At 38.6% G+C, this 24,406-nt stretch overlaps 1 protein-coding gene across 1 annotated transcript in view; it reads right to left on the bottom strand.

Annotated features, from left to right (window-relative positions):
• Positions 1-19,462: 19,462 nt before the first annotated feature.
• Positions 19,463-24,406, bottom strand: part of SUCLG2 (succinate-CoA ligase GDP-forming beta subunit) — a 286,985-nt gene continuing 282,041 nt past the window's right edge. The window contains exon 11 of the mRNA XM_003279595.3: positions 19,463-20,603. Within this exon, the coding sequence (XP_003279643.1) occupies positions 20,488-20,603 (116 nt within the window). The 3' untranslated portion in view covers positions 19,463-20,487. The remainder of the gene's footprint in view (positions 20,604-24,406) is intronic.

Below are 24,406 nucleotides of genomic sequence, written 5' to 3'. Positions count from 1 at the left end.
CTCTGTACTATTACCTGTTCTCCCTTCCACCTCTTCTGTCTATAAAAAAGACACATCTTTCCTTTAGGTTATGGCCCTTCACCTCACAGACACTTTATGTATGTATGTATGTATGTATGTATGTATGTATGTATGTATGTATTTGAGACAGGGTCTTACTCTGTCCTCCAGGCTGGAGGGCAATGGTGCAATCTCGGCTCACTGCAGCCTTGACCTCCTGACTCAAGTGATCCTCCCACCTCAGTCTCCCGAGTAGCTGGGACCACAGGTGCTCACCATCATACCCAGCTATTTTTTTGTATTTTTAGTAAAGACGGGGTTTTGCCACGTTGCCCAGGCTGGGACACTCTTCTCATCATAGCCTCCAAGATGTTGTTCTTTTTTTTTTTTTTTTTTTTTTTTTTTGAGATGGAGTCTTGCTATGTCACCCAGGCTGAAGTGCAGTGGTGCGATCTCGGCTCACTGCAGCCTCTGCCTCCTCTGCCTCCCAGGTTCCAGGAATTCTCCTGCCTCAGCCACCTGGGTAGCTGAGATTACAGGCATATGCCACCACACGCCTGGCTAATTTTTGTGTTTTTAGTAGAGATGGGTTTTTGCCATGTTGGCCAGGCTGGTCTCAAACTCCGGATCTCAGGTGATCCACCCGCCTCGGCCTCCCAAAGTGCTGGGATTACATGCATGAGCCACTGCGCCTGACCCAAGATGTTCTTCTATCAGTTTTTCACTCTCTTCTTATTGGTGTCTTCAATATCTCCTTCCTGATAAGATTCAGAAGTCTGGATCTTGTGCTCTGGAATCATAAATATTTAGGTTCTAATCCTGGGTTTTCGATCTCTGTGTGATCTTAGGAAAGCTGGTTAACATCATTGAGCCTCAGTTTCTTCATGGTAAAGTGGTAATTGTAATGCCTAGCTCAAAGAATAGCAAGGAGGATTAAACGAGATAATGTATATAAAACGTCTAGGAGACTTCTGGGCAAGACATTGACACCTTAGATTCAAATACTGGTGCACATCCTCTCCCCTAAGCAAATAATAAGGGTAGGCAGAACCTTAAAAGAGAAAAGTAATAACATATATGGAGGCTAAAAAATAAGATAAATGTATCTGGAACCAAAAATTGAACAGAAATACAAAGTCATAAAAGGAGCTGAAAATGGAGGCCTGTTGGACTCTGTTTCCGAAATAGGCAGTGGCTACCAAGAGCTAGGCTTCTATGTGTCAACAAGGACCAAAGGAAAGGCACACAAGCGAGCTGACTGGAATCAAGAGTGACAGGGATCCAGTATCTGGGGAGAAACTTTTCCATCCCATTGGCAGCATCATTTTCCTTTTTCAACCACAGGCTGCAGTTGTTTTCCACACACTCCCATCTTAAGGCGCCTGTAAGTGCCATGTTCATAATTCACAGTTTCTATTTCCCTTCCCATACTGCTAGACTTTTATTGAATGTACATTTTGCATTCCTGTGAAAAACTCACAGTGATTTATACTGATATCCCAGTGGAGCAGGAAACTCAAGGTGACATTATAAGGACTCAGGGTCCAGCTGCTGAATGCAGACAACTGAAAGAGGGAGCAAGAGGAGGGAAAAGAGGGAAGGACAGAAAAGAAAATAAGAACAAGAAACAAAAGTAAATTAAATACTGATTTATCTGCAGCAGAATTTATTCCTAAAAAAATCTATTTTATAAAGGAAACTGACAATGGCTTTAAAATAAATGTTTCAGGTATTTAAAGACAAAAATGAATAAAACCATGAACATACTAGATTACGACACATAGACTTGGGAGAAAAGAAATAATGATGAGTAAAGAAACTGATGAAATATGTCAGCAAATTTAATGAAGTATTGACTATTTGGGGTGTGTGTTAACATTATGTTTAGAGAAAAAAAAACAAGATGGGGAAAGGGAGCAATCTGGTTAATTAAATTGTGGTAAGTAGGAGGATAGAAATGATTAAAAATAGATTTGTTTAAAATATTTATAGTTAAATAGGTATGTGAAAAAAATACAGGGTGGCCACTAAAAGTAAACAATACAATATATGCTTTCTGTATTTGTTTTCTACATCTGTATAACAAATTATCACAAATTTACCTGCTTAAAAAAATACATACATTATCTCAGAGTTTCTGTGGGTCAGGAGTATGGGCACAGGCTGGGTGGGTCTTCCCTGTTCAGTGTCTCACCAGGCTGCAATCAAAGGGTGGGCCTAGCTGTGTCCTCAAGTGAAGGCTCTCTTAGGGAAAAATCTACTTCCAACCTTCCTATGGTTGTTGGCAGAATTCATGTCCTTGCAGCTGTATGCCTGGAATCCCAGAATTCCTGCTAGTGTTGGCGAGATGCTGCTCTCAGCATCCAGGAGATATTTCCACATTATTGTCACCTGATTCCCTCCATAGGCAGTTCACAAAATGACTGTTTCTTTGAGGTCAGCAGGAGAATCTCTCAGACTCCTGTTTCTGATCTCTAAACCTTCATTTCAAGGGCTCCTATAATTAGATCAGGCCCAACCAGGATAACTTCCCTCTTCATTAAGTTAACTGATTAGAGACTTAAATTGCATCTTCAAAATCCTTTCCCCTTGGCTGTACAATGTAACCTAAGCACCAGAGTGCTGTCCCATTATATGCACCAGTCCTGCCCACACTCCAGGAAGATTATACAAGAAGGTGGGAATTTTAGGGGCCATTTTAGAATCTGCCAACCACAGTCTGTCCTTTGAATCCCCAATGATTTACATACCTCCCAGATGCAACATGTATTTACCCCTCCCAAAGTTCCCACAAGTCTTATCTCATTACAGCAACAGCTTACAGTCCAGTAATACCATGTATTTGTATGTGTATATCTTTTTCAACTGAAAAGGAGCAATAAGAAACAAAAATGAATGATAAACAGAAGAAACAAAAAATTGTAGAAAGAAATACAAATAAACCAATAATCCAACAAACATAAATAAATAAAGTTTGCTTTTTAAAAGATATAGATTTTTTAAATGAGTAAAGTGCACAGAGCCAGCTATATGTTTCTTAGAAAACTACAACAAAATGCAGAAAGATTAAAAGAAAGGAACTAAAAAATATACGCCAGAAAAATTGTAATCCCCAAATATCTAGGGTTCTAATATAACATCAGATAAAATAGAACCTAAATCCAAATTATTACAGGGTTAAAGAAGAATACTACTAATGATACAAAAATAACTTCCTAAGATATATAATAATCATTAATTTATGCACATCTAACAGCATTCTCTCTCTCTACACACACACACACACACACACACACACACGCACAATCATATTGAAACTGGGAACTTTTAACACAACTCTATTAAGTCTATTAACTTAATAATAATAGAAAAGATTTGAAAACAGAATGAACATGTTTGACGTAATGCAATGCAATAAAATTTGGACCTCTATGTTCTTTTCAAGTACAAAGATGCCATTTACAGTAATTAACTGTATCATATTCAAATGTCAACACATCTCAAAGTTTCAATATCATAGTGACTATGTTATCTCACTGTAATGAAATTAAACCAGAAATTAAAAATTAAAAGATAAAAGATCATATATTTAGAACTCTAGAACATTCACTCCCAAATAACATAATCCAAAGGAAAATAACAGTGAGAGAATTATAAAGTATTTAGGATAGGACACCAATGAAAAGACAGCTGAAACTGCAAAATTAGTGAGATGCAGATAAAATATGTACAGGTAAGTTTAAATGGATCTATGCAATATCAAGAAAGACTAAGTATAAATGAGTTAAGTATTTAACTAAAGATCTAGACAAAGAATTTAGAAAGAGTAACTCAAAATAATCAGAAGAAAAAATAACAAACATAATCAAGAAATACATAAAATAGAAAACAATAATACACTGGGGCAAATGAATGTGACCACAGCTTGGTTCTCTGAGAAACAGAAAAGGCTGTAGCAAGACTAATTTTTTAAGAATAGGCATAAATAAACAATAACAGTGAGAAAAAAGGAGAAAGATACACCACAGATATTAAAAACGCAATAGTCTGAGAGTCGAGGTAATTATATTCTGCTTGTTGGTGACTGAGGTAGGAACAGGCATATGACAATTCTTGTGAAAAGGACAAGGAGAAAAAAGGAGAAATTTTGCTAGAACTCTTCTTGAAAAGTATTATTTGCTTTTAGGAAAGGTCAGAAGACAAGAAACTGCCTCTTTCTGGTTTTGGTTGTTGTTGTCTGAAGATGTGATGGTTGGTACTGTGGCAACCACATTGGACCATGAGGGTAAAACCAAGGGAATAAGAGAAGTTAATAAGAACATTGTTGAGACCCTGAAGAACCAGCCCCAGAACCGCCTTATTTTCAGATTCCTGTTATGTGAGATACTACAGTATTTATGTTTAATTAGCTCTTAAAGGAATATTCTATAACTTGGAAACAAATGCATTCTAATGGATATAACATTCTGGAACCAGTTACTTAATTTTGTTTTATAAATAGACTATAAATAGAGAAGCAAAATTTTTGCAACTGGAATGGAATAATCTGATAGGCCTTCTCTCATGGATGGCTAATATGGTACAGGAGTCATGAATGAAGAGAGGTTGTTATATAGAATGTTCTGAACTCTGATGGAGGTGCTGAACAACAAGCAGGATTAACAAGTGATGTGACAGAAGCTATCCAAAGGGAAAGGACCAACGGCTCATTCCCCACCCATTTAAGGCACCAAAGCTCTAGGCAATCTGAACATAGTTATCAATTATACATACCCTTCATCCTCATAACTCTTCAAATGCCTTTATTAAACAAGTACACTTCTTGCACTCATTACCTACCTGGACACAATTCTTTTTTTTTTTGTTTTTTTGGTTTTTTTTTTGAGACAGAGTCTCGCTGCTGCCCAGGCTGGAGTGCAATGGCACGATCCTGGCTCACTGTAGGCTCTGCCCCCTGGGGTTCACGCCATTCTCCTGCCTCAGCCTCCCGCGTAGCTGGGACTACAGGCACCCGCCACCTCTCCCGGCTAATTTTTTGTATTTTTAGTAGAGACGGGGTTTCACTGTGTTAGCCAGGATGGTCTCGATCTGCTGACCTCGTGATCCGCCCGCCTCAGCCTCCCAAAGTGCTGGGATTACAAGCGTGAGCCACCACGCCCAGCCTACCTGGACACAATTCTAAAATATTTTTGGTGAATGCACAGCTATAAGCCATGCCCTTCCATTTTCCATTTCCATTAGCATGCAGCTGAACCCAAATGTAAAAAAATAATTTTGTGATGATATTCATTAATATCGAAAAGTAATTTCAGCAAGCATCTTAGCAAAGTAAATCTTTAACATAAAAAATGCTGATGGCACACTTACTCAGATTTTGGTGGGTGACGTTCTCTTGGATACCAGTTATAATCCCATTTGAATTTCCTTTTTCTTGCTTTATGTGCATATAACTTCCTTTTTCCATGAAAGTACCTGAAATTGGAGTGAGATTCTTGTAATGAGTTTTTTCTTGCAATATATTTAGATGAACAACAACAATATGGTATTCATAAGATCCTGTTACTACTATTCCTTGATGGAAACATCGTGTTACTGGTTCTTCTCCCACTGGAGGAATATGCTTTGAGGACTGAACTTTCTTCCCTGTCTCTCTCTCATTTATTAGGAAAACAACATCATCATCTTCTCAGATTGCTGACATTTGGATAAGGCAGATGAAACAAGTAAGTGTTCTTATGTCCAGATAGAAATAGCAACCATGCACAAAATTTTCTTATAAAACAGATAATAGAGTGACTATAATAGAGACTAGACCAGAAGACAGGACTCTTGGGTCCAATTGTTCAATCTTAGGCTTGTTCTGAGATGCCAGAAAAAAAATCACTCAGGAGTCTTTTGGTGCCTTTTTGGGCTGCACCTATAAATGGTAATTATACTTTCCTATTATAGAGTTCTCCACCATCTATTGTGATGTGTAACTATCTCAAAGGAGTAGATGACAGCTTAGTTAATGCACAGAGTATAAATCACATTGAGTTTCTCAAAGGAATGCAAAATGTACATTAAATACAAAGTCTAGCAGCATGAGAAGGGAAATAGAAACTGTGAATCATGAGCACACCACTTACAGATGTCTCAAGATGTGGATTATGTGGAATACAACTGCAGCCTGTAGTTAAAAAAGGAAACTGATGCTACTGGTAGGATGGGTTGTTTTCTAGGGCAGGGCTCAGGAGATACATGAGGCAGATTTCTACCCTCGACTTGAAAATGGGCCATTGTGTGAGCCTTGGCAACTCTGGTACAGCCTTCAGGGTCTAAAATGTCCTGGCCCCTGCCCACTTCTCTATTATTAAATTGATTGCATTAATGGCCCAATTCTTCATCCTTTCCTGTATCCATGCTTTTTTGCCATGGGGTTTTAAGCAACTCCTACAAAGAGGTAGAGTATATTTGGGGTATCTTGATTTTGAGTTTGACTGTGTGACTTGCTTTGGCTAATAGGATTTTACTGGTTGTGACACTAACAGATGTCTAGAAAGTGCTTGCATGTATTTGGTTTTTCTCTTGCTCCTCTGGGATGGTGAGGGGAACATGCCCTGGCTAGGCTGCTGAAGGATAAGACATACAGAAGACAGCCAAGCTGCCCAGGTGTTCCAGCCAAAGCCAACCTAGATCAACCATCAGCCAGCTGGTTCCCAGACATGAGAATAAGCCAAACCAACAGGAAAAATTGCCCAGTTGTGCTTGTCCTAAATAACTGACTCCCAGACTCAAGCAAAATAAATGCTTATTGTTACAAACCAGTGAGTTTTGAGATGATTTGTTATACAGCATTCTTGTGGCTATCAATCTGATATACTTTCCAACAATTCCCTGTTGCTCTCCACACTCACTCCAGCAATATTAGACTTATCTATTTAAGAGAACTTTTCATGTACCCCAGGACAGGATCCTTGCACATGCTGTTCTCCCTCTGCCTGGAGCTGTCTCTTATGCTTCTCCCCTGGCCCCTTACTTTGGCCAGCTCCTTAGCTGAAATACATTTATTCATCAGTTCTTAGCTCAAAAGTAGCTTCCTTAGGCAAGCTTTTCCTTCCAATCCAGAGTAAGTAGGCTTTTTTAAAATTGCAATATATTTTCATGTATTTGTGTTACTTTATATCAGATAACTTTTTACTGATGTCTCTGTTAATGAATGGTACTCCAATTTTTTGTGTGTCATAGTTAAGCTGGTCTCCTCCATGAAATTGCAAAGTCCTTGAGTTTAGAGGCTGCAAGTGTTATCTGGGCCTCCACTGTATCCTAACGCAGCAGATAATATAGTGTATTAGGTACACGCTACCTAATGCAGTGACAGGCACCAATTTTTATTGAATGAAGATGTAAGTCGTATCCTCCACCCTTTGTGGGTGATGACTGATGAGTTACATTTGTAGCCTTCTCCAGAAGTATGCCTTGAGTAACTGGAGCTGCCTCATTCAAAGATACCTGAGAGGTACACAAATAAGCCCTCTCCCTCAGAGGAAGCCCGTTATCAGTGACTCATAGATGCGGGTATGGAGTAGTCCAGCCTGCTTGCCTCTGAGTGAGATAACCTCCGTGGTGTAATTTATGCTCTAGAGCTCCCCGTGAGATGGGGCCTAGGCTCGACTTCTAAAACCACATCTTTGCCAGGTTCCTTTCCCTGCACTAATCTATGCCCTCATCCTGCTTTATGTTTCTCCTGAGAACTTGACCTCAGTAAATCACTTGGAGAAAAATTCCTATTTTAGGTTCTACTTCCAACCAAACCCAAATAAAGACATGCAATAAATTTGAGCATTTCTTGCTCAACCAAAAAATAAAATAAACAAAAGAACCATGAAATAGTATCCATTGGTATAAATCTTTGGATAGAGAAAAATTATAGCTCACTCTTCTCAAAGGGTCCAGAAATTCACAGACATCTGATAATTTGGGGGTTGGTTAGAACCTCCATGGTTATTAAAGCAAAGTTTTATTCATTCCTGGAAATGTTTATTCTCATAATTGTACCACTATACACTAATACATTTCTTAACAGCACTGTTCAAGTAGAGAGCATGTTTGATGCCTGACTGCCAAGATTTTCATCTCCCCTGTATTTGTGCGTTTCTGCTTTCAGAAGATAATTAGAGAATAGGTGATGGTGGCTGGAAAAATGCCCATCATACAGTCTTAAAAGAAAAATGATATAAGGCTACACATAGTGCAATCTTAAATAATAAAACAAGTCTATCCATCTCTCTATCTAGGCATTGAAAAATCAATGAAAGGAAGCATACCAAGATGTGAACAGCAGTAGTAAAGTTATGAGATATTTTTATTTCATCTTTTACGATTTTACAATCCTCACATTTTAAAATGAAAGCATGACTGTGGTTTTTGAAAAAATGTGGTTTAAAAAAAGGGTAACTCAGTAAACAGATCAAATAGAGAACAATGGCACTTCCTTCCCCTTCCCCCAACCTCACCCCCCCGGCAAATGAGCTCTGTTCAAAAGTAAATTTCTGGACATTCTACATCAAATATAAGATGGCTTTGAAAGGTGAAGAAAATCAGATCTCCCAGGGATTTAAGGAAACAAGACACAACACAGTGGTGAGTTCCCTAGGTTTTCATTTTGCCTCATATATCCCAGATTTGGAACTGAAGAAGCTGGAGAAATGCCAATGGGCACAGACAAGGAAACTGCCAACAAAAGCCTGTTGTCTGTAGCCAAAGGACCAGGAAGGGGCAGCCTAACAAGGCAGGACCCTTCTATACCCACTCTACTTCAGTGGGACACTACAGAAGTAACGTGTTACCTCAGCCCTACTGAAGCCCATGAAGGCTGAGTGGGGAGCTCTGACTTTCCCCCTCACCAGGCTATAAGGAGGAAACCAATCCCTCTGCCTGGGTGGTATCAGAAAGGCTCAGTAGAGAGTTGGTTTGTTTATCTCTTCTAGACAGTAATAAGACTCCCCACCTCCTACACGGCGTCAGTGAAGAACACATGGGAAGCCTGGTCTTCCACCCCTACTCAGCAGTAAAGAGGCATCTCCCCCACTTCTCACTGCTGTGGTGTCAGAGGAGGCCTGACAGAGAGGCAGGACTTCCACCACCACCCCCAAGTAAAGAGGCCATAACTCTCTTCTGTGGTGATAGTGGGGCCATGAGGGGGTGCAGCACTAGGCATTCCTTGCTCTCCCAGCCTGGGGGATTCAGTCAGTGGAGGCGTAATGAAAAGTCAGAGTGCCCACCCACCCAGGAGTGATAAGGAGCCTCACTTCAGGTGTGAACGAAGGCCACCTGGTTGTCCACCCAACATGGCAGCAGGGAGGTATCTCCTTCGTCCTCTGCTGGAGCAGTGTTGGAGGAAGCTGGCTCAAACAGATTTAAACAAGATCCAAAGTCTCAGAATGTAACATCCACAATGCCCAAGTTTCAATCGAATAGCACGCTTCATACTACGAAGGTCTCAAGCTGAATGAAAAAAGGTAATCCATAGATGCCAATACGGAGACTACAGGAAGGGCAGGATCATCTAACAGTTTAAAGCAACCATCATAAAAAATGCTGGCACTGAACAGTTATGAACACACTTGAAACAGGAACAAAATAGATAGTTTCAGCAAAGAAACAGGATAGAAAGAACCAAATGGAAAGTTTATAACTGAAAAATACAGCAACCAAACTAAAAAAAAAAAGGATGAGCTGAACAGCAAAATGGAGGGCATAGAGAAAAGAATCTGTGAACTGGAACACAGAATGATAGAAATTACCCAATTTGAACAATGCAGAGAAAACAGACTGAAAAAGTGAAAACAACATCAGGGACCTGAGGGATTATAACAGAAGAGCTAATATTTATGTCACCGAACTCCTGCATTGAAAGGAGAAAGTGGGGCTGGAAACGTACTTGAAGATACAATAGTCGAAAATTTACCAAATTTGGCTAAAGACATACTCCTTTAGAATCAAGAAGCTGAACGAAACCCAAGATTTTCAAGAATAAGTCTGAGTATGACTAGGTAGGCTATGAAAGCCACCAGATAATCACTTTGTTCAGATTATGAAGTTGTTGTTTTTAACCTGTGAAAAGGACTCAGAGACCATCAGTGATGCTACAGTAACAGTTTTAGACAGTGTCTAGCCAGAGTGACTAGTTATGACTTCAGTTAGCCCAGGAAGATTCAGATTAAGTATAGAAATGTTTAAGACACTCCATTGTTCACTATTTTTGTGCATTTGATATTTTATGCATTTTCCACAGGTAAGAAATATTTAGATTAACAGGTCAGTGTCCAGTTTTCATACAATCTAACATGTGTGACTAAGCACGTGATTAAAAATTCGCAATTTTAAGTTGAAATCTTACTGAGTATGCAGGCAATATCAGCACATTTAAGAGAACTTAGGAATTTCTTGACTATTTTTAAACTTTTTTGTGAGAATTTCTTAAATGGAGTGGACCAGCATAAAATTGAAAACAAAAATATAATGAAATATATTAAATTTGTACAGGCAGTTTGCGTATTTAAAGGAGTTTCACTGTTTGAAAACATGAAGCAATCCCCTTAAAGGTGATTTTTCAAAATTGGATAGATTTATAAATAGAATGAATCTACAAATTCAGAAATTTGGCTTTAAAATTTGTAACTTAATTATTCACATTTAAACCTCTGAAAGATCTTTTCAATGACTAAAACCTGCCCCTAAAGACATACAATCCCTCACACTAACACATACATGAAGATGTGGTATGATCATCATCTATGGGAAAAATCTTGTTAAGTTTTTCTAGCGTGGAAACGCTAGAAAAGTGGAAAACTGGCCGGGCGCAGTGGCTCACGCCTGTAATCCCAGCACTTTGGGAGGCTGAGGCAGGCGGATCATGAGGTCAGGAGGCCGAGACCATCTGGGCTAATACGGTGAAACCCCATCTCTACTAAACATACAAAAACAAAATTAGCCAGGTGTGGTGGCGGGCACTTGTAATCACAGGTACTCGGGAGGCTGAGGCAGGAGAATGGCGTAAACCCAGGTGGTGGAGCTGGTAGTGAGCCAAGATGGTGCCACTGCACTCCAGCCTGGGCAAAAGAGAGACACTCCATCTCAAAAAAAAAAAAAAAAAAAAGACCCAGAAAAGTGGAAAGTTGCATCACTTCTCCAAGTCCTGTCCAGTTCAAGTGAGTGGTTCTAAGCATGTCTGGATTACTCAATTCCTTGAGTAGAGATTTTGCCTCTATTTAATCTGTGTTATCCTTGCAGCTGCCATGGTGCCAGGGAAGAGCAGATGTTAGAGAAACATTTGTTTGAATTCATCTTGATCAGCTACATTTTCCAAGCTCTATTTTAAAATGGTGTATTCTGTGACAGTGGTCCTGAAGAGGTTTGGCTTCCAAGAATGAAATGACTCAGAAGAACCTGAAGCTCACCAGCCATATTGGCAACCTGAGCACTCATAGGATGACAACGTTGAGCAGAATTTAGCCCCCTCCAGCACTCTGTTAGAGTTTGGGAAGAACTGTTAGCTGCCTGGAACATGATTTTTGTATACTCAGGGGGCAAAGTTCTGCCATGTTGCCTTTAACCAGCCATGTTTCTGAGGTGCTGACTGTCCTTACACAATGCCTTTTTCTAAATAGCAAGCTTCACCCCCAGGAAACACCTCAGTATAGATCAACATACTGTTTGACATTCATCACTGGAACAAAATGTGGCATACTTTCAAACACTAGAATTTTAGACACTGCAGTTCAAAGTTAAAGAGACTTACAACAACATGAAAAAGTCATCAATAATTACAATGCATATTATAGAAAAAATTAAGTTCTATATATTGAACAAAACTGGGTGGCATATCTATGAAATACGTGCTCTTTGAGAACCGGTAACTAATTATATTATTCCAATTAAAGATCTAAAACTAAGATGAGCGTTCATTCTGAGACACTAAAATGTAAACTGAGTGAGATTTTTAAATGTTATTTGAATAGATCAGCTTTAAAACAAACTTACTTGGGTTTGTATTCACCATATTTTTTTTACAGTTTAATATTTATCCCCCCAAAAAGAATATTATTAAAAGAACAGTATAACTTACATAAGTTTTCACAATCATAGAACATTTGTAAATTAGTGCAAGATCTCAGAGAAATGTGTAAATGCATTTGCATCTTTTTAAGTTTCATACATTTATCTAATAAGTATACTCTTCTGTCGCTTAACTTTATGCAGTGCTTTTTCTTTTGGTATTTTTTGTCTTTATTATACCTACGACCCATATTTACTATAGTAAATTAATACATATAATTAAATCAGAGTTTCTCAAGCTTGGCACTATTGACACTTTGGGTTGAATAATTCTTTGCTATGGAGGGCAGACCTTGTGTTGTAGAATATTCAGCAGCATCCTTGGCCTCTACCTACTAGAAGTGAAGAGTGTCCCCAGTTTTAATAAAGATAAGTGTCTCTAGACATTGCAAAATTTTCCCAGGGACAGCACAATTGTCCTTAGTTAGAGCCACTAATTTATGAAAAGAAAACAAAGTCACCCATTTTTCTTTCATGCTTCTATTTTAGTTTATATTCTTATGGTCAATTTTCTCTATCTATATAGATATGTATCCATATATCTAGCTATAAGATATTTTATATATGGAACACATGTAAACACATATTTAAAATTAGCATTATTACTTCTCTTTTGCAGCATATATTATGAACATTCTTTCACAAAAAAGTATGTTTATTTCTTCATTTTTAAAATGGCTACATAATATTCCACTGTTTATATACAATATTATTTATTCCATTTACTACTTTCAGATATTGAAGTTATTCCCAATGTTTGATAAAAGTGTGCCTTTGGTTGGGTATGATATTCTTGGGAAACACTTTCTTCCCCTAAAATTTTTGCAGATTTGTTTCACTGTCTTTTGGTATTAAAAATGGCTGAGAATTATCAGTCCAGTAAAATTTCTTCTCCTCTGCATTTGTTCATCTGCATGTTTAGTCAAGGAACCCAAAGGATTCTTTCTTTATTCTTAAAGTTAAAAACCTCTGTCTTTAAAGTATCAACTTACTGATATTTCCTGAAATATAGTGTTTCTTTTCAGTCTTTTGGCACAATTTCACATTCATTTCAATAAACTTTTATTCTATTATATCTTTAAAATCACTTTCATTTTTAGTTGCTGGTCTTTTCTACTTTAAGCACACCAATTATCCTTATGTTGGATTGTTCTTGTCCTATGTATTATTGCCTCCCAGTTCCTTTAATTTATTTATTTCCCCCCTCTGCATTCATGGTGAATCATACAATCCACTATTTTATATGTTTCCATTTTTCTGGCATCTTCATTTTATTTTATTTATTTATTTATTATTATTTTTTGGGATAGAGTTTCGCTTTTGTTACCCAGGCTGGAGTGCAATGGCACAATCTTGGCTCACTGCAACCTCCACCTGCTGGGTTCAAGTGATTCTCCTGCCTCAGCCTCCCAAGTAGCTGGGATTACAGGTGCCCGCCACCACATCCAGCTAAATTTTTGTATTTTTAGTAGAGGAGGGGTTTCACCATGTTGGCCCAGCTGGTCTCGAATTCTTAACCTCAGGTGATCTGCCCCCCTCAGCCTCCCAAAGTGCTGGGATTACAGGTGTGAGACACCAGACCCGGTTGGCATTTTCATTTTAATGAATCCATTACCCACATTTATTATGTTAAATTAGTAAATGTAGTTAAATTGGGGTTTCCCAACCTTGACACTATCGACATTTTGGGTAGAAAACTCTTCACTGCGGGTGGGGGCTCTCCTGTGCATTGCAATATATTTAGGATTCATTACTTTTTGTGATTTATTGGTTAGTTCTTGAAATATTGTTTTCTTCCTTTTCCATTGGTTTTCTTACCTTCCTTTTCTTCTTTTTGTTTTTATGTCAGTATCCAATCATCTTTTTGCTTATTAACTGAATTAATAGTTTTATTAAGTATTACACTAATACGTTGTTTAGGGATTTAAAAAATGTTTTTCTTTAGTTATATGTTTTTCCAAAAGGGATCATTTGTCTATTATGGGTGCCTTCGTTTTTCTGCCTTTGGCTGACCCCTCTTTCCATTACTGAATAGCACAGATGCCATGTTGTTTCTGTTTCTTGTTTTGTTGGTCATGATGAACACAGCAGCTGTCTTCCTTTTCTTTGTTCTGATATATTGTGTGCTAATTCTCTCTAATCTCCTTATCTGAGATCAGTTGTCTACCTCCCTGAGAGCTGGGAAGTGCATATGCAATCCTTTCCTGAGGCTGTGTGCCATTGGTGGAAATGTGTTGTGTGTAGCGGGGAGGGTAGGAGACGGTGGATCGGAGCCGTTCCGCTGGGTCTGTGTGCAGTCTTGTTTGGAAGAGCTGCACCATGCTATCTCCTCTGTGATTTTGCTAAGCATCTACCTAGTTGGAGGTGTATGCTGTTGCCATTTATTAGCCCTGGATGGTGGGAAGAAAAGACGCCCTCTGGCTTTCAGCACACAGCTTTCAACCTTTGCTTCTGTCACACAGATCAGCCCAGGCATTCTGTTTTCCTGTTTCACCTGTTCCCACCCAGAAGCCATTTCCATACCCTAAAGAAGTAGCACTATGGACATTTTTGATGCTGTTAATCTGTACTAAAAAACTGACCTCCAGAAACGTTATACTGATTACATAGTAAATACTAAATTAAAGAAGAGTGTTTTCTTATATTTTTGCCAAACTTGAATATTAATACTTTCATTTTTAATACAACTAGGTTTTTATAAAAAATAAAAGTATGAGAAAACAGTTTAATGAATTTCAATGTATGCAAATATTTTACAAATTTTTTTGAAATTCACATGCAATATTCTAAAAGTTTACAGCTGTCAATGTGTCCATACAAATTATGTAACATTTGAAACAATTAACAGAAATTTAAAGGGTTCTTATTTAACTGAATGTTTAAAAGTTCTCTTGAAAGAAAGCAATCTTGGAAGAAATTATTTAAAACATAGGATCATTAAAAATATGTTTAATAAAGAACAATAAAGTAAATGTTTCAAGATAAGAGTCATACAGTTGGGAAACAATGACCTTTTAACTAGAGGTCCAAAATTCTTTTAAAAAATTAATAGATTTTTTTTATTGGAATCCAGGGAGCAAGGCTCCTACTGTTCTTTTCATAAACACACAAAAAGTTAGATCAATTGGCAAGGTCACCTGTTTGTATCCATGAGATCATATACATGAAGAGTGATAAATAAAACCCAACCAATACTTTTATTAATATACAGGAATCTCCCCTTACTTACCTACAGGGCATCCAAGACTCCCGAGTGAATGCCTAAAACCACAGATACTACCAAGCCCTACAGATAGCATGTCTTTTCCTAGACATATATACTTATGAAAAGGTTTAATTTATAAACGAGGCACAGTAAGAGACAAACAAGAATAAAATTGAACAATTATGACAATATGCTGTAATAAAAGTTATATGAATGTGGTCTCTCTCAAAACATTTTATTGCACTGTACTAATCTATAACTGTAGTTGACCGCAAGTAACTAAAACTGAAATGTGAAACCAAGGATAAGGGAGGACTACTGTATGCGTTGTATGTGATTCCTAATACAAGGCTATTTATTTATTTAAAACGATTTATCATTGTGATGTCATTTGTGCTTTTTAACACAAGGTCCTTCAAAAATTATTTGTTTTGCTCAGGGCAACTAGTTATGAGGATTTAAAACATACGAATGTTCAATATGAAAAGGTAATTGAAAAAAAAAACTCCAAATGGAATCTTCAAATCTTCTAGTCTCTCCGATTGTCTGATGTTTGAAAACAGATGTGTTAATGACTACTACATCATGGATTACTTTCATTTTTTTCTTCCCTAGCTAGGAAAGGAATTAGGAGAGCTCCCAATAAACATGCCTCTATGTTGCTGCCACTACAAACACAAGGGAGGAACAAGAACAACAACAACAAAAACCTGACAATTTCCCCATAGCTGGCATATACAATTTAATTAATTTTGGATTTGTGAAATTTGGCATAAGGTGCCTAGGAATTGCTCCTGGCCTACTTAGAATATGAAGATATGAGATAAGACTGCCAGACCTAAACTTCTCCAGAAGAAGGGTAGAGACTGCAAACTAAATTTTCTCCTAATACGATAAAACTGCCTCCAGCCTTTATCTCTTGTGCCCCTCTGCCTTTTGTCTTTTGGATGATCACAGTTATAGATGCTGGGAAGGCACTGAGTTAAAGAGAAGGCACTTGGAATTAGATCCCTAAAAAATGGCCCTTGCCTTATGCCTTGTGCAAGTCCAGGAGGTGCTATTCACATCATAGTCCATATGACCTGCCAGTTGCCTATGGTGATCTTTCTGCTTCTAAACCCTGCTCTCAAAGTATGAGATACACAGGGCAAGCAATACATTCAAGAACCCAGCTTGCTAAATGTCTTTGCCTCCAACATTCTTTCAAATGATCATAAGTGGCACAACCTTAGCGAATTTGGGTCCCCATAGATACAAAACAAAGACCAGTGGCTTTTGACTCAGAAGACCAAGTTTCAATCCTGACTAGCCACATGCTAGTTTTGTGCTCTTGGTCATGATACCTAAATTCTCTGAGTTACAATGTTCTCACCAGTAAAACAACAATGATAGATTCATAGAGTTGCTAAAGAGGATTAATTAGGATAGCATAGGTAAAGTTCCTGGCACGCAGAAAGCACTTAATCAATGTGAGCCTCTCTGAAGTGAAAGTAATGCATCCTAATACCCAGGAGATTTAGACCAGAGAGCTATACCGTCCAATATGGCAGCCACTAGCAATGTGTGGCTATCAATTAATTAGCATTAGACTTTAAAATTCAGTTCCCAGGATGCTCCATAGTCACATGTGATGGATGACTATATGTTGGACAGCACTGAAATTTACCATTGCCATCATACAGAAAGTTTTACTGGATAATAGAAGAAATGATAGAATTAAACAAGAATCCAAAGTCCAGAAGCCAACATCTTTGCCATTAACTACGAAACTCGAGAGGAGCAACTTTATCTCACTTTGTCACAATTTCCTCACTGGTAAAATGGATACTGCCTTTGCAGTAATGTGGTGGGGATCAGGTACACTGAAGTTACTTTTTTTTTCCTTGCTGTAGTCTTTCCAAGACTAAACAATGCATGACATACTCACTTTGAGGATGAGTTAGTTGACAGGTGCAGCCCTTTGGTAGTTTAATATTCATAGCCATGATTTGGTATTATTCCAATGCACCTGTAAGCAGTTAGGAACAGCATATGTTCAAATGTGCAAACAGCTACTACAGACAGTCCTTGTGGTGATGGCAAGACAAAAAGTAACAAAACTGAATTGGTTTTCATTGGCAAGTGGCCTTTTGTAGACTTTTTGTAGCTCTCACAGGGTTTAAAATGGAAAGATCAAAGATCATATTTCCTACTTTTCCATTTCTGTTTCACTTTAATGTCTAAATTTTCCTTTCTCAGGTTTGAAAACAATACTCCGTTGCTGTCATTTTGGGGGCAATGTTGTATTTTTTTATTTATCTAGAGCTGGGGTTGGCAAATCTTTTATGTAAAGGGCCAATGAGGAAATATTTTACGGTCATAAGGTTTCTATCACAACTACTCAGCTCTGCTGTGTAGCACGAAAGTAGCCACAGACAACATGCACACAAAGGGGTGTGCCTCTGACGATAAAACTTAATTTACTAAAATAGGCCCTTGGGCCTTAGTTTGCCAACTCCAGATCTAGAAAAATATGAAAGAACATATCCTTTTCACTTCCTCACATTGTTTCCTTCTCCACTATGATGTATATTTTCTCACTGATGTTAATTTTGAACATATGGTGTATCTCACAAATGATCACAAACATTCAAATATTTACTTTAGTAATGTGAAAAAATAATATTCCTTCTAATTTTTATCAAGGCTTTGCACTTAAAAAACACTATAATTCTTAATGACATTTTTTTTTCCTCAGAGAGAAAACTGAGAGGAAGAGACATGAAAATAAAATGTAGAAGAATTGTAATTTAATTCTTGGAGGAGGGGATAAAGCAATTAAATCATTTATGTGATTATTTCATAAAAGTGTTAATAACAAGCAAATGGCCTTTTATTTTCAAATAAGCTCAAAGCCAAAACAATCAAAAACGCTGATTACAACTCAAGATGAGATTTTGGGTGGAGACACAGCCAAACCATATTAGGTACTTAATATGTTAAATGTAAACTTGTCTGAGTTTTTTATGGCCTTTATTTATTGTATAGAAGACCACAAAAATTATTGTAAGTGAACAGGGCCAGGTTCAGGAATAGGTTACTGACCTGAAACTGATCACTGGAGTCATAAAGACTCAATTTTGGGAGGTGTCTTAGAGTTACCGAGAGAGAAGCTTCTTTCCTTCCTCTCTCCTTCCTCCCTCTTTCTTTCATTTATTTTCTTTCCCTCTGCTCCCTCTTTCTCTTCTGAGGATGCTAAATTTGAGAACCTCACATGTAATGGCCAGCAGCCATTACCCACCTGTAAAAATGGCCTCCCTGAGAATAAAACCAATAGAGACAAGCTACGCTAAGGATGCAAAAAGAACAAGCTCTGATGGCTTTGAGCTTATTTGAAAATAAAAGGCTATTTCCTTGTTATTAACCCTTTTATGAAATAATCACAAAAATGATTTAATTGCTTTATCCCCTCCTCCAAATTGGGTTGACTGGAAACATATTTACAAGTGATTCAAACATAGTCCTCTTCAGAGATCAAAAAATTTAAAGATGTTGTCTAGTTGACAAAATATAGGTTATTTTTTTTACTGCACCAACTAGTGATTAAGCTATTAAAAACCAAAACACACCTAAGAAGACACTGTTAATATTCTTCATTCATTGCATGGGCATTAAAGGATGTAAGACTGATCTATCCAATAGTTTATTTCTCCATGGCAAACATGGCTCTAAACAATAATGACTTTCATACTTTTGTCCACACATGAAATTTATGAGAACAATGTAGGCTGGTAAAAAAACAAACAAAATAGTTTAGTCTGCTACATATTTATACACTGAAAGGAAAATTAATGGTGGCAATTGAGCCTCACTTAATGGAAGGAGTTTATACTGGAGTACCTCCCTTTGCGTTACGCCGACTGACATCACAGTTTAACCTGTCAGACATCTGAGATACATTCCTGGGGTTCTGGTTTGTGTATAACTTTTATGGATTCAATAATCTCCTAACACAGAAATGGTTATCTGATAAAGCTGAGTGGAACTGGAATAATCCTGGAATGACCCAAATTATCAAATTTTAGAGACACACCTAAGACACTAAGACTAGTGTCTTTGTAAAAAAAAAAAAATTGTTTGAGGAATAAAATTGACTAAAATGAGAAATACACACTGGTCTTACAGCTTACAAAACATAATTTTATTTAAATTTGTATAGATAAAAATCTACCAAAATTTAAACAAAAATTTTATCCAAATCCTTTCCCACAACAAAATTGGAAATCATGAAAAAAAATCACATTCAAACAAGGTTCCCATCTTTCTACCATAAACTGGTAGATTCTGGGAGGATGAGGAGTAAGAGATAAACGAGGAGAGAAGATACTGATACTCAACACAATTTGATCTTCAGTGTTGTCTCATCTTGAAATGTCTTAATAACAGAGATTTCCATAAGAATCAGGATTCATTTTTGACAAAAAAATGGAAGCTTCCATTCCCAAAATCACAAATAAGGCTTCTGGTTTTCTTTTTAGAGTGAGGTAAACAGTATATTCAATATTAAGGCAAATGGTAAAAACACATGGATGCTATATTAATGCAGACATTCCATTATTAAATATATTTTGGAATACTCATGGATTTTTCAAACATATGTAAGAATTAGAAACCTGTAAAATCTGCAGTAGTGTGTAATAGCTATTTTCTTGAATGTCTTAGCAGTGCCTTTTTAGTAGCTAATATGTTCAGTGTAATCTTGTGCCTTTTTAGTAATTAATATATTAAATATAATCTTGTGTCTGAGTTTTTAAATGGTCTGTTTTTCTTTTTCATTATGTAGGATTAGATGCCCACCAAAATTCTTGTAAATGAAGCAGGACCTGATTTCAAATTCTGTCTATACACACAATATTTGGCCACGTAGACCGCTCCCCAAAGTCTGCAAAACACTGCCTACTGGGCAGGCTTACAGTGACAGAAAAGTATGAGAACACAAGATATTATTTTTATAAAGACTAAAATCAGATTTAGGCTGTCTAGATATCTTATTCCAGAAAACACAGATTTAAGATTTTTCAGTGATTCTTGCCTTCCCCCTCCCCTTTTCTTGCCCAATGAGATAACCATTTGTTTCACAATGATGAACCATCCCTTTTTATGGAAAAATGACTTTCTTTCTCCATCGCATCAGGACAAAGACATCACTTCTTGGCCACACTGGCCACAGCCTTCTTGGCTGCATCCTCCAGGTCAATGGCTGAAGTAATGGGGAGTCCGCTGTTGTTGAGTATCTTCTGGGCCTCTTGGACATTGGTTCCTAGAAGGGGGACAGGAAACAATCACTGAATGAAACTAGAGGTGGCGCCTTATGAAGTTTGCACAAGGACACACAAGACTCACCTGTCTATAGCTTTTCACTAGGAAATGGATTAAATATAGGTTCTCATCAAGGTCGCTGACAGAAAAGATTATGTCATGAAATTTATCTCAAGCTGTGGTCCAGCTAGAAAAGAAGATGAAAGCAAGGGCTTGCAAGAGGGAAATGAACATGTTTTACTGATGGAAGCTGAGATATCTGCTGATCATCACAGCCATGTGGATCTAATGCGGTTTTGGCCCATACCAGAAGTCACCTGTCTTAAAGCCCTCTTGGACGTCATCAGGGATTTGGGCTGTGATCTGACTGGAGAAAGGAAGTTCCGAGAACCTGCCCAGCTATGCCCACAAATCCACTGCTTTGGAGACTGGCGGCATCCAGCATGTCCATTTCTGCCTTCTCCTGACTCTACAAAATGAAATGGGCTGAGCCCTTCAAAATGGGCAAAGCGGCCTCTGATGGCAATCTCTTGACTGTTCCTGGTGGATCTGGAGTATCTTCCGGCCAAGCCACCTCATTCAAAGGTGTGCTTGGGGACTATTTAACATGAGAACTGCTTTTCTGCCCTTTTAGAGTGAACAACTCCTCTAGCAGAAATGTGATAGAATTTAAGTATCTAATGAAATATCTCATCCTACATCATTTCCTGTGCTTTTATCTAGTTGGCAAGACAGAGCCTATTTATAAACAAAGACCTTGAAATATAGGCCTTGGAGAACTTGCCTTACCACAAAGAGTGCAAATGAAAAGAGGCACTGGGTCAGCACATTTCATATAAAGAGGCAAATGCTGGGTTAAATAGAAATGGGTGGATTGAAAAGATGATGCAGCACTGATTCTCCTGGGACGCTGGGTCTACCCAAGCAGCAGTGAAGATGGCCGCTTGGCACTGTGTCTTCACCTTAAGGCTCACCTACTCCTGTTTTTACAGAGGAAGCTAGTGAAAGTCCTCTCTGGAAGGTGAAAGCATAAAATGTGGGAAGTTACTACCTAAAATCCCCATGCTGGCTCTGCCATGTACTTGTTATGTAGTTTTGGGTAAATCATTTAACTTCGAGCCTTAACTTTTGTTTCCGTACAGAGCACTATCATCCTCGTAATGTTCCCCAGAACTAATATCATTAAGTGCTTAGGTATGCCAGGCACAGTGCTAAGTAACTTGTACACAGCATATGAAATCTTTACAAAAATTATGAGTAGTCCTATTGTTCCTATTTTACAGATAAGGCAACTGAGGCACAGAGAAGTTAAATAACTTTTCCATGGTCACAGAGGCAGTAAGTGGCAGAGATGGGACTTGAACTGTTCTCTGTAATTATAAACGCTGCATGTTCTAAAGATATGCTAGTCTGCTTCTCTACTTGTAAAATGAGGACAGTATAGCTGATGGTATAGGTTGTGATGAGAAGAAAATGAAATGAGTGTAAAAGCGTTTTTGTAAATGGTGCAGTATCTGTGGCAGGCCTGGCTGGCTTTGCACCATAGACTCCTGCTCCTCTTCTGCAGTCGACTGCTATTGCTGGAAAGAGCTGCCCAGCCAGAAACTACATTTCCCAGGCCCCCCTGCATCTCGAAGGGGACATGTGACTGAGTTCAGGCCAAAGGAATGTCACATGGCCATGACAATCTCCAAAGGGACTCTCCATACTCTGTTTTCCTTGTCTGCTTTCTGGAGTGTTCCTAGCTGGGGCAGCCCTGGAAGTCACCTTTTTGGTTTTGGTTGTGTTTTGTCTTGCTTTTTGTTTTTGAGATAGGCTCTCACTGTGTCACCCAAGATGGAGTGCAGTGGTGTGATCTCAGCTCACTGCAGCTTCAACCTCCTGTGCCCAGTGATCCTTTCACCTCAGCCTCCCAAGTAGCTGGGACTAAAGGCACACACCACCACGCCCAGCTATTTTTTGTATTTTTTGTAGAGATGGGGTTTTTCCACATTGCCCAGGCTGGCCCTGAACTTCTAGGCTCAAGGAATCCATCTGCCGTGGCCTCCCAAAGTGCTGGGATTACAGGCATGAGCCCTTGCACCCAGCCAAATCACTTTTTGAAGATGGCAATGACTCCTTCAGCCTGGATACTTTAATAACTGTCTGGAGCCAAGCATCTTACCCACTCACCCTCTTAGACCTTACGGGAATGAGAAAGACCCTTCTATGATGTTAAGACTCTGAAATTTCTGCATTTTTCTGTTGTTACAGGAGCTAGCATTATTTTGACTAATATATGACTTTGTAAACGCTGTGGAAGGCAGCTTCTAAAATGGTTTTCAAAGATCAATCACTCTTGCCTCCTGGTAGTCACATGGTTGTAGAATCCGTCCCCCTTGAGTACGATCTGGACCCAGAGCCTTGCTTCTAATAGATAAGCACACGGCAAAAGTGATGGAATGTCACTTCTGAGACTAGGTTACAAAAGCCTGTGGCTTCAGTCTTGCTCTCTTTAACTCTTTGTTCACTCTGATGAAGCAAACTACCCTGCTATGAGCTGCCCTCTGGAGAGACTCACCTGGCAAGGAACTGAGGGCAACCACTGGCCAATGGCTGATGAGGATCTGAGGCTCTGGGTCTAATAGCCAAGGAGGAAGTGCATCTGGCCAAGAACCATATAAGGGATCTTGGAAGCAAATTCTTCCCTAGTCAAGCCTTGAGATCACTACAGCCTGGCTGACACTGTGATTGCAGCCTTGTGAGAGACCCTGAGTGAGAGGATCCACCTAAGCCACACCCAGATTCCCGACCACAGAAACTGTGAGATAATAACTGTTCTTTTTGTTAAGCTGCTAAATTTTGGGGTAATTTGTTAAGTGCTGATAGGTAAGTAATACAGATGTAAAAATTTATTATTTCATTAATACAACCTGCGTGCACTTTGACTCATTTGACTGTGGCAGGTGTTAGATAGCAGGCTAAGGAATTTAGACACTAATCAAAGCATGGCTTTCATGGAGTAATGACAGAGTGTGAAGCAAAAGCTCTGATGGACACAGGAGCAAATCAGTCTTTGGACCAGAAGGTAAATGACAGTTACATGTGTAAATTTTTTAGACAGAGTCTTGCTCTGTCACCCAGGCTGGAGTGCAGTGGCATGATCTTGGCTCACTGCAATCTTCGCCTCCCTGGTTCAAGCAATTCTCCTGCCTCAGCCTCCTGAGTAGCTGGGATTAGAGGCATTGGCCACCTCTCCCAACCAATTTTTGTATTTTTAGTAGAGAAAGGGTCTCACCATATTGGCCAGGCTGATCTTAAACTCCTGACCTCAAGAGATCTACCCGCCTCGGCCTCTCAAAGTCTGGGATTAGAGGCGTGAGCCACCGTGCCCCATGTGTAAATTTCTATCTCCTCCCACAGAGACATGGACTAGGCCCTTCTTCCTCTTCCTTTCTTCTTTTGAGCACCTTCCAATCTCAACACAGCTCTAAGACCTCCAGATAGGTGCAGGAGTGGTGCTCCTGATGTCTTCCTCCATTTCAGATCCTGCTCTTTCTGGAGACTAGTTTTTTTTTATCACGGTTCCCGCTTATTCAGATAACTTCTTATTCAGTTTTACCTGAGTTCCTTTGCATGTGTATGGATGAAATGAGCTCTTGATCTTCTTAATTTTTTGAGATAACTTTAATGAGTTGTGCTTCCTTGTAACCAAGTAATCTAAATAATTCAGTTCCTTAATTAATATCCTCTTTTGCACCCAACTTAGCACCAGTATTCCCAAGGGGAAAGAAATGATTTGGAAATTCATGAGCATCCAGATGT

This window comes from Nomascus leucogenys, chromosome 21, assembly GCF_006542625.1.
Source record: "Nomascus leucogenys isolate Asia chromosome 21, Asia_NLE_v1, whole genome shotgun sequence".
NCBI classification, from domain to species: Eukaryota; Metazoa; Chordata; class Mammalia; order Primates; family Hylobatidae; genus Nomascus; species Nomascus leucogenys.
This window is presented reverse-complemented; position numbering and strand designations above follow the sequence as displayed.